We start from the raw sequence: 12,701 nt of genomic DNA, 5'->3' as shown, positions 1-12,701 counted from the left end.
GTGCACAGTCCAACCTATAATCTATTTTTGGTTCCCAAATTTCCCTTATTTGTCAGCAAACATCCATTTATTTAAAGTAGCCAAGTTGGGGCTTCATATTAAACTTGTAGTTTTATTCAGGTTTATTTTAACAAATGTGTCGGGGAGAGAGCCCACAGGAAAGGGTGAAGCCCATGGGGGGGCAGGGCCCTCCCAGATGCCTGAGGAGGGGGCAGGTCCCCTTCCCTTCTCCTTCTCCTTCTCTTCCTTCTCCCGCTAAAGGGATTTGGTGAGAGATTCAGGCATAGGGAGGAGGCTGGTCCCCAGTCTGTGGGGGTGGTGTTTGGGGTAAAGGGCTATGTGGAACAGGGACCAGACCAGGGATCAGTAGGGGGAGGGCACAAGGACCATTTGTCAGAACCACAGCTTTCTGATTCCAGAATGAATAAAAAAAAACAAAAAACACACTAAACCACAAGCAGCACCCACCCCCTTTCCCCCACCAGGGCTGTAGTGAGAGGGGAAAAGAGGAGGGCAGCTTCACCAAGGCCATGGATCACTCACTCCTGGCCAAGAGAAGAGGGGCAGGGGCTCCCCGACAGATTGAAGGGGTAGGGGAAACCAAAATAAAACGTCAAATAAATTGTGTAGGACTCCAGCCAACGGCCGGGCCAGAGCTGGGCCAGGCTGGGGGAGGGGGCCTCTGCAGGCTTGAGGATCACTGCTGCCACCACCGCCACCTTGAGTAAGAGAGAAACCAGGTAAGAGACGATGACCTCTTCAACATGAAGAAGGGTGAGGGCAGTGCTGGGGCCAGAAGGTCTGGAACAATTAGGACTAAAGGAACCACAAAGTATGTAAAGGGGTTTGGGGAGTCTGTCTCACTTACCTGGAAGCCAGTTATTTTGCCATGGCCTTGATTGCAACAGCTGCCTCCTCTGTCATGGCAGACAGCACTGTAATCTGGGAAACAGGGAGAGGCAGAAGTTTGAGCTCAGAGACAAAGCACAGAGACCAAAGCTGGGGAAAGGGGGTGGGGCACCATACCAGGATCTCCTCTCCACAGTCGTACTTCTGCTCGATCTCCTTGCCGAGGTCTCCCTCAGGCAGACGAAGGTCCTCTCGCACCTCCCCGCTGTCCTGGAGCAGTGATAGATAGCCATCCTGGATGCCAATCAGCTGGGGGCAGACAGGGAAGGAAGCTGAAGGTTGAGGATAAAGGATAGACAAACTGGGGTGGCATACTGCTAATACCAAATACCCTCCTCCTGCCCTTTCCCTCCACTCTTCTAGCATAGCTCTCTGGTCAGTCTATAACCCCCTAACACCTCCAACTACTAACCCATCTGCATACCTGGAAATCATTCCTTTTGATGTTGGGGACATCCATATTATGAGTTGACGGGCAGATATCTTCATACTTCTTCCCAGTAAAGATGTCAATACCAACCAGGTGGACCTGCATGTATGCATCATATCAAAAAGAAACCCAACCAAACTCTAGGATAGAGAAGATAAAAGCTCAAGTTGTCCCTGGCTGGTGAGGGAAGTCAAACTAGACTGTTTAGGCACAGATTTGGGGAGTTAAGAATGAACCCTAGCCTGACCTAAGGTGGCGCAGTGGATAAAGTGTCGACCTGGAAACGCTGAGGTCGCCGGTTTGAAACCCTGGGCTTGCCTGGTCCAGGCACATATGGGAGTTGATGCTTCCTGCTCCTCCCCCCTTCTCTCTCTATCTCTCCTCTCTCTCTCTCTCCTTTCTAAAATGAATAAATGAAATAAAAATTTTAAAAAAGAAAGAACCATAAAGTCAAGAAACACTAAAACCTCTGAAACCTGAGGAGACAAGACCACCATCGAGACTGGGCTGACAGCACAAGGTAGGCAGTTACCTTGAGCTATCAGATCACTGATAAGTAAAAGGCTAAGAGCCTAGAAAAGAAAAAATTATTTGGGGAAGACCAGAAAGAACTAAGAAAGCCAGAAAGAGCACAGAAAGAATCTAGGACATTAGGGGGTAACCCAAGATGAATGCCAAGTCAACAGAAGATAGCAAAAGTGATTAAGAAACAAAATCACAAGAAATACAAAGATGAACCAGGTTGAACTTCTGAGGAACAAGGAAAGCCTCAAGTATCAAAGCACTAGGCAAGAATATTAGGACCCAAGAAAGCAAACAGGCTCTAGGAACTTAAGAAGGGGCAGCTCGGTGATTTGGAAGTTCAGAGCTACACTGGCCCCTTCAGGAAAAGCTGCATTCCGTGTCAGGATTGGAGGAACCCTGGGCAAACTGATGGAAACAAAAAGCACCTACAAAGATTCAAGGGAAGAGAAACAGGGAAATTGAAAGCCAGGAAGAAAGAAGGAGCAGCTGAATAGTCACAGCATAAAGAACCACCAAGAGAAGTCAAAGACACAAATTTAGAGAGAGGATCAGAGAATGATGGTAGAAGAGGCTCAAGTCTAGGAGCAAGTATAGTAGCAAAGGTACCTAGGGCTGAGTGCTGAACACAAGGAATTGGATGGTAGGTTTAAGAAAAGAATTAAAGAGAGGGTTAGCACTGATGACAGCCTGCAACCAGAAGTCCCATGGACATAGGAGGTGTGGAAAGAGGTGAGATTCTAACCTTGGCATGGCCGTGCTTGCCAGTCTTGGAGGTGGACATCTCCACAATCTTACATGGCCGTCCTTTGAGCACCACAAAGCCATTCTTACGTAATGCTGAGCACTGCATTGGGAAGGTGGCTGAGGCCCCTGCATCTCCCGTCTCGAAGTCCAAATCATCTGCCATTTTAAGGGGCTTCAATTCCAACTGGAGTTTAAAAAAAAAAAATACACTGGGGTCAGTAAGGATGGAGGCTAACAGTGTCTCTAGTTTGTCCCACTCCTCTGGAAACACAGCTTCATTTTTATTCCATTACCTACCTAAAATAATGTCAAAATTACTAGAGTAAACACTGATTGGGATCACAAATACTTGAAAACTAATGTGTGTGGTGGGGGGATAAGCTGGACTCCTATCCCAACTGAAAGTTCGAAGAGGCTTGGGAAAGGAAGCCTGAAGCATTAGGATGCCAAATCTCTGAGATGGGCAAAGGCCTAATCCCTAGGAAGGGGAGGACTCAGGTGTTACTTGCCACTGAAACCAACCACCCCTTTAGCCCACACATAACCGGGGCTATAATTAGGTGAGCAGCTATGAGCCAGCAAAAGGGCGGGGTTAATGTGGAGGGGAGAAGGGAGGGTGGATACCAGAGGGCAGGGCCCCACCCTCTCTGTTATAGCCCCCCCCCCCCCAATCCACACACAAGCCAGTCATTGGTACAGGAAACCACAAGGCCTCTTTGGGGGATTCCCGCCTCTCCAACATGCATTTGCAGATGCAGCCCAGGGAGAGAAAGTGAAGTTGTTTTCTAACTGATCCCCCTGCCAAACACCTCGATCTCGTTTCCCAAAGGGAACCCAGGAACCCAGCCTCTCCTTGAGGGCCCTCCCACTTTTCCCAAGATGCATCGGTCCTGTCGGCTTTTCAGATCAGGCCTATATCTAAGTCAGTAGAAAGTGGGGAAGTGGGGAGTGGTGTGAACGGTAATAAAATGGAAGCAAAAGACTTATAGTAGTGAGTAGTATAATTCGTACTAGGATAATATAATTAAAATCTCGAAAACCAGGAACTCCCAAAACGTAAAACGTACATCGAAGACAGTAACAAGATGTAGAGCACCTATAACAGCGGGGAACCCATTTGCCGGGACTTCAATGTGCTGTCAACACCACTGAGTTAGGCTCCCGTCCAATCGCCCTCGGTTTTCACATTTCTCTGGCCTCCCATCAAAGAACAGTGCTATTTACAACTGACTGGCCTCCTCATTTCACCTGAAGTTTTGGGGGAAAAGCTCCAGGGGTCCATGAGGTGGACGACGGCTAACATATGCCCGCAGCAAGCTCTCCCGGGTGATCGGGATTCGGGCTTCTTCCACTCTTCAAATTTCCAAGTTCCCTTAGGCGCCCGCAAGAACCTGCTTTCGCCACGCTGAGGGTTGCCGGCTCCCGCCCAACATGTGGCTGCCCGGGGCTTCCGGTGGCCCGGACCTGGGGGGAGGGGTCCCCGCGCTGCCATGCGCACCCAGTCCACGTTCGACCATGCGGCCTCCGACCCCGAGGGCAGCTTCCCGTGGGGGGCACTTCCGGTGCCGCGGCCCCCTCCCCTCCCCCCAGCCGCGGCCAGCCCCCCCAAAAAACGCCCTCTCACCGAATACCCCCTCCCCCACCTCACGTGGCTGTGCGCTGCCGGGTTCTCAACGGCCAGGGTACCCTTGTCCCGGTTGCCCGATCTGGCTCCTGGCCCTCGCCCCAGCGTGGCCGCCCGGCGGCCTCTCCCGCGTGGCGGCCTCGCGGCTCGCCGTCCCCCCCCCCCTGCGTCGCTTCAACGTCACCAGACAGGCACCAACCGTCATCCCGCGCGCTAACGGGGACTCGCACCCGAGCCTTTCCTCACCTCGCGCCTCTCGCCGAGCGGACCCCGTGCGGTGGCCACCGCCGCTCCCTTCTGTTCCCTCCCGGACCCCCGCTCAATTCCATCTCTACTCCCAGGCCCAAGCCAAGGTTCCGCGCACGCGCGCCCTTTCCGCTCTCACCTCGCGCGAACGCAATGACTCGACCCCGTTCGCTCGCCGGGAGCCCAACCGCTGCCTGAGCCCGCTCCCGCTGCTACCGCTGCCGCCGCCGCCGCCGCCGCCGCCGCACACGGGTCTTAGTACGCAGGCGCTGACTCCCCACTGACCAACCAAGCAGCCCTGTGACAGCCGCGCAAGCGTGTTGTTTAGCTTCTCCGCCCTCCACCTCCGCACTGCGCAAGCGCACAGATCCTCCCCGAGCTCCACCCTCCCTCCCACCTACCCAGCCAACGACGCGTATACGTGACCCCGCCCCTCACAAATCCTGTGTTCTGCCCACCAGTAGGCAACGCGCAGGCGCACCCGGTTTTTTAAGCCCTTTAACCTCCTCTTCTCTCCCGGTAATAGACCACTAGTCCTACCGTACAGTCCTTGCGCCTGCGCAATAGGGGCCCTGGACTCCGCACCCTCTGAAGGAAACGCCTCGACCTCAAAGCGCATGCGTGTTGGGCATCTTGACCACCCCTTCCACCTCGAACGTCGTCTGTACGCCACACGCTGAAAAGACCACGCCACTGTGTCGCCTGTCTCGTAGAACGCATGCGTTGTAAGGAAACGCCCCACCTCGGCTTTAACTGGACTTAAACCACTCACACGTTTCAGAAAACTTGCACTATGGGGTGTACCCCTTGTCTCAAAACCTTTTCCCCTCCTCTTCCCCCGCCTTCCCTGGCTCCTGTTACACACATGCGCAAGAGAGCTCTTTCCGCTCCAGTCTTCCTAAGCGCTACTGTGGTGGTGGGGTTATCACCTATCTCAGTTTCAGTTCTCAAGCTCTACGGCTCTGCTCTGCCATAGAGTTTCACCCGGAAATATAGAGCGGTCTTGTCCCAGCCACCATGTTGGTCTACATTGGTCTCTATGGCTCCAGTGGAGGTTGTTTCTACCTCACAATCCTGAATAAAGGATTGTCATTATGTCATTTCATTTCTCTTTTGTTTTTTAACTCAGTTGTCCTCTAGAGCCTCCAAACAATTGTTTGTGAGCACCCTTAGAAAACAATTAAAAATAGTCGTATGTTAAATTCCACTGACGTTCTCTTAAATCATAGAAGATGACGATGAAGCTGGAAACAAGCTATCTCTTGGAATGTATTTCCCTGGTCCTCGGTCTAGGGAAGAAAGTTGCTGCTTTTCCTGAGACTTTTAGTCTCCCTCCAGTTCCTAGGTTTCCAGCATTACTTCCACAGCTACCTTTTTTTTCCCTCCAGTAAGCTAGGTAACAATGGTACTGTGGTACAAGATGAGCAACCAAATATCTGGACTTAGAATCCCAAACCCTGAATTTGCTTCTTGTTTTAAGAATCTTGTGACATGCCTGACCAGTGGTGATGCAGATAGGGCGTTGACCTGGGACACTGAGGTCCTAATCTCGAAACCCCCGAGGTTGCAGGCTTGAGCGCAGGATCATCAACATGATCCCAAGGTCACTGGCTTGAAGCTCAAGGTGGCTGGCTTGAGCCTAAGGTGGCTGGCCCATATGAGAAGCAATCAATGAACAACTAAAGGGACACAACTGCAAGTTGATGTTTCTCATCTTTCTCTTCCTGTCTATCTGCTCCCATCTCCTCTCTCTCTCTCTCTCTTAAAAAAAAAATTGATAATGGTGTGTGCATGTGTGGGCCAGGAAGTATATGGGGAATATATAAGTCTTTTGTTGTGAACCTAAAACTGCCCTAAAAAGTAATTATATCGGGGTTGGGGGGAACTGGAGCTGGACTGGACATAGAGACCAGTGAAGAGCGTCTGACAGTAGTCCAACTGAGCAAAAATGAAGACCTAGATCAAGGCAGTGGTAATGGGGCTGGGAGTAACAGATGAGTATCAGAGACATTTTAGAGATCTAACTGATGGGACTTGTTAGTTTATTGAATGAGGAAGATTAAGTCAAATGGCTGGAAGATATAACATACTGATTAAGCCGTTCTTTTTTCTTTTTTCTTTTTTTTACAAAGACAGAGAGTCAGATAGGGACAGACAGACAGGAACGGAGAGAGATAAGAAGCATCAAGCATTAGTTTTTCGTTGCAACACCTTAGTTGTTCATTGATTGCTTTCTCATATGTACCTTGAGCGTGGGGCTACAGCAGACCGAGTAACCCCTTGCTTGAGCCAGCAACCTTGGGTTTAAGCTGGTGAGCTTTGCTCAAACCAGATGAGCCTGTGCTCAAGCTGGCGACCTCAGGGTCTTGAACCTGGATCCTCCGCATCCCAGTCCAATGCTCTATCCACTGCGCCACTGCCTGGTCAGGCCTGATGAAGCCATTCTTGAAGATAAATGCAGTCATACAGGAACAGGGAAATTCTCTTAAGGTTCTGGGATTCTGAGATTCAAGCTTAAAGTTGCATGGAGCAAGCATGGAGTTTCACAGCAAAGCTGGGCTCAGGAAGGTGGGTAAGAATGGGTTGAGGACAAACCAGCTGTTTTTTTATTTGTCCCTCACCTGGAAGGGAAAGGGCTTCAGTTGGACTGAGAATAGTTTTACATGATTAAAAAGATTCTGTCAATTTTTCTTTATTGTGAAAATAAAGAGTCCATTATAGAAAATTTTTGAAAAACAAAAAAATTTTAAAAATTAACCGTACACCCAACACCCAGAGGCAACTGCTATTAATGTGCTACCATATTTTTCTTCAAACTTTTTCTATGCCTTTTTTTTTTTTTTTTTTTGTATTTTTCTGAAGCTGGAAATGGGGAGGCAGTCAGACAGACTCCCGCATGCGTCCAACCGGGATCCACCCAACACGCCCACCAGGGGGCGATGCTCTGCCCATCCGGGCATCGCTCTATCGAGACCAGAGCCACTCTAGCGCCTGGGGCAGAGGCCAAGGAACCATCCCCAGCGCCTGGGCCATCTTTTGCTCCAATGGAGCCTTGGCTGCGGGAGGGGAAGAGAGAGAAAGAGAGGAAGGATAGGGGGAGGGGTGGAGAAGCAGATGGGCGTCTCTCCTGTGTGCCCTGGCTGGGAATTGAACCCGGGACTTACGCACGCCAAGCCAATGCTCTACCACTGAGCCAACCTTTTTCTTTTTTTTAGTGAGAGAGAGGGACAGATAGGGACAGATGGACAGGAAGGGAGAGAGATGAGAAGCATCAACTCGTAGTTGCGGCACCTTAGTTGTTCATTGATTGCTTTCTCATAAGTGCCTTGACCTGGGGGTTCCAGCCGAGCCAGTGACCCCTTGCTCAAACCAGCAACCTTGGACTCAAGCCAGCTACTGTGGGCTCAAGCCAGCAAACTTGGGGTCATGTCTATGATCCCACACTCAAGCCAGCAACCTGTGCTGAAGCTGGTGAGCCCATGCTCAAGCCAGCGACCTTGGGGTTTCGCACCTGGGTCCTCTGTATCCCAGGCCAATGCTCTATCCACTGCACCACCACCTGGTGTCTGTCTAAGTGGCAGCTTCCTCTTATAAGGACACCAGTCAAATTGGATTAGGGCCCACCCTAATGACTTCATCTTAACTTGATCACATCTGCAAAGATCCCATTTCCAAATAAGATCAAATTCACAGGTACCAGGGGTTAGGACTTCAACATATTATCATTAGGGACCCCAATTTTACCTTTAACATGCCATATCCGAAGCAGTAGGAGTGGATGAGGTCTCCATAGGAGAGGTTACAGAGTCAGCAAAAGAGAATTGGAGACTCTGACCTTTAGGAAGAAGCAAGTAAAAGACTTAGGAGCCCACAAAGAAGTCTGAGAAAGAAGTGGTCTCCAGTTGCATCCATCACATAGAAAAACAAGAGCAAAAAAGCGTCCACTGAACTAAGTAATATGACAAATGTCAGTGTCTTTCCTGAATGCTAGCCTAAGCGAAGGAGCAGAGCCTGGGTGATGCAGACAGCCTGGGAAGAGCCTGACACATGGAAAGAACTAGAGGGGACAAGAGGCCAAGGGATTGTTGAGGAGGATGGAATAGTGTAGTCTCAGCACAGTGGAAAGAGGCTGGTGACTTAGAAGTTGGGCTCTGGAGTTAAGCTGATCTGCATTTGAATCCCAGCTTAGTGTGTTCCACAGTGGTATGAGTTTAGCATTGTTGCTTCACTTTACTACACCTCAGTTTTCTTATTTGAAAAATGAGAATAATTATCATAGTATCCACTTACCAGCATTGTTGTAAGGACTGAATGACTGAAGGCATGTAATGTGCTCAGAACAGTATAGGGCAGTGGTCCCCAACCTTTTTGGGGCCACGGACCGGTTTAATGTCAGAAAATATTTTCATGGACCGGCCTTTAGGGTGGGACGGATAAATGTATCACGTGACCAAGACAAGTGTCAAGAGTGAGTCTTAGACGGATGTAACAGAGGGAATCTGGTCATTTTTTAAAAATAAAACATCATTCAGACTTAAATATAAATAAAATGGAAATAATGTAAGTTATTTATTCTTTCTCTGAGGACCGGTACCGGTCCATGGCCTGGAGGTTGGGGATCACTGGTGTAGGGCACATAGTAAATACTCAACAAATATTAGCTGCTATTGCTATTAAGTTAAAAAAAAAAAAAAGAAGGCGGTTTCAAAAAGGAGAGGTAAGTAATATCAGATATGGTAACTAGGGCAAGGAGATAGAGGGTGGAGAAAAGATCAAGGATTTGGCAGAGTGTTAGGAGAACCTGGAAAGAGGAGACGAGATGTAACAGCAGTTAAAGAATAGATGGAAAGCCCTGTCTTGCTAGTTCAGTTGGTTAGAGTGGTGTCTCGATATGTGGGCTTGTCAAGTTTCAGAAACCTGCAAAGCAATTGGCTAGAGAGTGCCTGGTTCAGAGTCTGGTAGAAGGTAGAAAGGATTCAGGTCTGGAGACACAGGTTTAAGAGCCATCAGTATCAAGTAGTCACCCAAAGCAGAGGAATGGATAAAATGACCTACAAATGGCAGGTGGCAGCAAAAGTCAGCTCAGGAAAGATGGAGGCTGGTGGGGAGGACAAGCCACAAAAGGAGAGGTATAAGGAAGGGCTTTGGGAAAGGCTGGGCAATGGAAGCTACTGCAAGAACACTTCTCTGGATGGAGTTGAAAGAGAAACAAAAAACCATCCACTGAATGTCTCAGTTAAGAAGGAATTGATGGCCCTAACGATGTAGCTCAGTTGGTTAGAGTGTCGTCCAGACCTGCTGAGGTTGAGGGTTCAATCCCCAGTTAGGGCACACACAAGAACCAACCAGTGATGGCATGAATGAGTGGAACCATGAAAGTTGATCTCTCTCTCTCTCTCTCTCTCTAAATCAATAAATTAAAAAGAAACCAAAAGAAAGAGAGAATGCCAAGGGAGCTAGTTAGGGCATGGGTATTGTTCTGAGTGTTTTCATATTTGTTTTCACCAACACAACCAAAAAATAACCTGTGTGGAGTTAAACAAAGATCGTCCACGCAGAAACGAAAAAGAGGGGCAGGTTGTTGCCCAGGCAGCAAAGCTCAGTGAATTAGAGCGTCATCCCAACATACCTGGATTGCGAGTTGGATCCCCAGTCAGGGCACATAGGGAGAAACCAATGAATGCATAAATAAGTGGAACAAATCTATCCTCTCTCTCAAATGCAAAAAAATAATAAAATAAAATAAAGAAGAAGGGAGTGTTGACCACTGCTGAAGCCATCTCAGTGGAGTGGTGGGGCAGAAACTGGGTTTGGGTTGGTGGGTGTGAAAGAAAGGTGACAGAGTAGAGACAGTAAAGACTGCTTTCCGGAAGTCTGGGGTTAAATGAACAGAGGTGTGTGGAGGCAGGCTGGCTTTGTTTTTGTAACAGTGAACAAGATAGGCGAGATAATTTCAGGTGGGCAGAACAAATGAAAAGAGAGTGACAGAGAAAGAAGGAAGCCTCTTCCCTAAAATGCCTGGAGTCCTTGTTATCTATAGCACATAAAAATACTTTTAGCCTGACCTGCAGTGGTGCAGTGGATAAAAGCATCGACCTGGAACACTGAGGTCACCGGTTCGAAACCCTGGACTTTCTTGGTCAAGGCACATATGGGAGTTGATGCTTTCTGCTCCTCCCTCCCTTCTCTCTCTCTCTCTCTCTCTCTCTCTCTCTCTCTCTCTCTGTCTCCTCTCTCTAAAATTAATAAACAAAATCTAAAAATAATAAAATCCTTAAAAAAAAAACTTTTATATAGACCTATGGTGACCCAGTGGATAAAGCAACAACCTGGAACGCGGAGGTCACTGGTTTGAATCCCTGGGCTTGCTCGGTCAAAGCACATTCAGAAAGCAATCTCTATGAGTAGATGCTTCCCGCTTCTCCCCCCACCTCCAAAAAATCAATAAATAAAATCGTGTGTGTGTGTGTGTGTGTGTGTATTTAAATAACCAGAAAATTACAGGCACAACTCTTTAAACAGGAAAATGAATTGCATCTCTCTCTGGCATCTGCTAATTCTTATCCACAGCATGTAACTGTTGTATGTAGATAGATATGTGCTGTTTCATGGCTTGGAGGCCTGGGTGGTAGTACTTTACCCTGTAGCACCCCCACCCCTGGTCTCCAGACCAATTTTTTAAAAATTACTTTTATTTATTCATTTTTAGAGAGGTGAGAGAGAGAGAGAGAGAGAGGAGAGAGAGAGACAGAGAGAGAGAAGGGGGGAGGAGCTGGAAGCATCAACTCCCATATGTGCCTTGACCAGCAAGCCCAGGGTTTCGAACCAGCGACCTCAGCATTTCCAGGTCGACATTTTATCCACTGCGCCACCACAGGTCAGGCCTCTCCAGACCAATTTTTAATCTTACCACAAATAGGGTTTACCCTTCCCATGAGCTTCCTCTCGTCTCACCAACTAACCTTATAGATAACCAGTACACACCTGAGCTCTTTCTGTACCTTCCATGAGATTCTTTTGTAGCAGGGGACACACTATGAACTATCTTGCTTTCCTTCAATTAGTCTTAGTCTCCTGCTTATGGCATCCTTTGACTCAAGGATGGGCACAAGTAAATCGGTCCTTAACAGGCTAAGGGAGAGTGGTCATTTCTGTATCCTTCACTGCCTCTCTTGTGATTTCATTGTTTTCTCATCTTTTCTCTTTTTCCGTCATTGTGCCCTAGGAAACAGAATCCTCAACTCCGATGGGGTGAGCGGTGCACTGGATTGAAGAACCGCAAGGAAGCCGGTGCGGCGGCCCCCTGAGAACCGCCGGGAGAGGGCGCTCCAGGACCGAGATTGGTGGTGGCGACCACGGCTAGAGAGCGGAGGCCGGTCTGGCGGGGGACACCTGGACTGGAGAAGCGCATGTAGGACTGAGCGGTGCGCGGGGGCACGTGGGCTGCCCCGGACGCTCTGTCCCGGCTAAAAATACGCGCTGCCCAGCGCGGGCCACGTCCTCTCCGGGTCGCGGAGGCGGCCCTCGGGAGAAACGACTTCTGGAGCCACATTAATCTGGAAGGGAGATTAGGGCTCCCGGGATGGACCTCCCGAGCTCCCGTGAAACCGGGCAAGCTTCCCGCCCGGCCCCAGTCTTCTCATCTGTGAAATAGAGACCATTTATTTATTCAAGAAACATGGAGAGCTAATATTGTGCCTGGCATCGTTCCAGGTGTCAGGCATAACTGCAGTACTCTTATTGCTCTGAAGTTCAGTCTAGTGTTGCGGAGAAGACGGGGATGGGGAAAGAATAAAGAAGCAGATGAACAAGTAGGATCCTCTCATATTTTCAAAAATGTAATGATAAAAATAAAGGATGATGTAATAGGAGTGATATGTAAGCAATGTTATTTGAAGAAGTCACCTTGAGAGACACAGGACACGTCTAGGCAGAGGAAGCTGCCCTATGCAAAGGTCTTGAGTCTGGCCAGTTGGAGAAAGAAAAAAAAGAGAAGGGAGCTGGAGAGGGAGGCCCCGCCTCGCTGGAGACCACGGCGCCCAGCACGACGGACCTCGAAACTAAACTAGAGTGCTAGACATCAGAACAGCGGTGGTCTGCGGAGAGGCTAAGATTGCCTGCAAGGAGCTCGAGGGAACTTCTGACGGCGAGGGGAAAATACTTTGATTAGGACATTGACTACTTGGATTAACATGTTTATCAAAACTCAGCGAAAAGCTGTGC

General features: G+C 49.0%; 1 protein-coding gene across 4 annotated transcripts; it reads right to left on the bottom strand.

Moving 5' to 3' along the window:
• Positions 1–92: 92 nt before the first annotated feature.
• On the bottom strand, positions 93–5,211 carry EIF5A (eukaryotic translation initiation factor 5A). 4 transcript variants are annotated; one of them, XM_066364723.1, is made up of 6 exons: positions 5,064–5,211; positions 2,607–2,792; positions 1,334–1,438; positions 1,027–1,158; positions 869–942; positions 93–719 (listed from the first exon to the last, which is right to left on the bottom strand). In XM_066364723.1, the coding sequence occupies exons 1-5, from the start codon at positions 5,196–5,198 to the stop codon at positions 880–882; spliced, it is 621 nt and encodes a 206-aa protein (XP_066220820.1). In that variant the 5' UTR covers positions 5,199–5,211; the 3' UTR covers positions 93–719; positions 869–879. The 4 variants fall into 4 exon arrangements, with proteins under 4 accessions (XP_066220820.1, XP_066220819.1, XP_066220822.1 ...); XM_066364722.1 differs by having other exon boundaries at positions 5,019–5,176; XM_066364725.1 differs by lacking the exon at positions 5,064–5,211 and adding an exon at positions 4,618–4,813.
• Positions 5,212–12,701: the final 7,490 nt, after the last annotated feature.

Source organism: Saccopteryx leptura, chromosome 2 (assembly GCF_036850995.1).
Source record: "Saccopteryx leptura isolate mSacLep1 chromosome 2, mSacLep1_pri_phased_curated, whole genome shotgun sequence".
Lineage (NCBI taxonomy): Eukaryota > Metazoa > Chordata > Mammalia > Chiroptera > Emballonuridae > Saccopteryx > Saccopteryx leptura.
The sequence above is the reverse complement of the archived record's forward strand: the minus strand, read 5'-3'. Positions and strand labels throughout refer to the sequence as shown.

Bases quoted from the DNA above. Each gene is read 5' to 3' on its own strand.
- EIF5A (XM_066364723.1), bottom strand. From the start codon at position 5,198: ATGCGTTCTACGAGACAGGCGACACAGTGGCGTGGTCTTTTCAGCGTG. The intron at 2,793-5,063 runs GTGCGGAGTCCA...TTTAAACTCCAG, and splicing joins CGAGGCGTTTCCTTCAGAGG to TTGGAATTGAAGCCCCTTAA. The intron at 943-1,026 runs GTATGGTGCCCC...CCTGTTTCCCAG, and splicing joins ACTGTGGAGAGGAGATCCTG to ATTACAGTGCTGTCTGCCAT.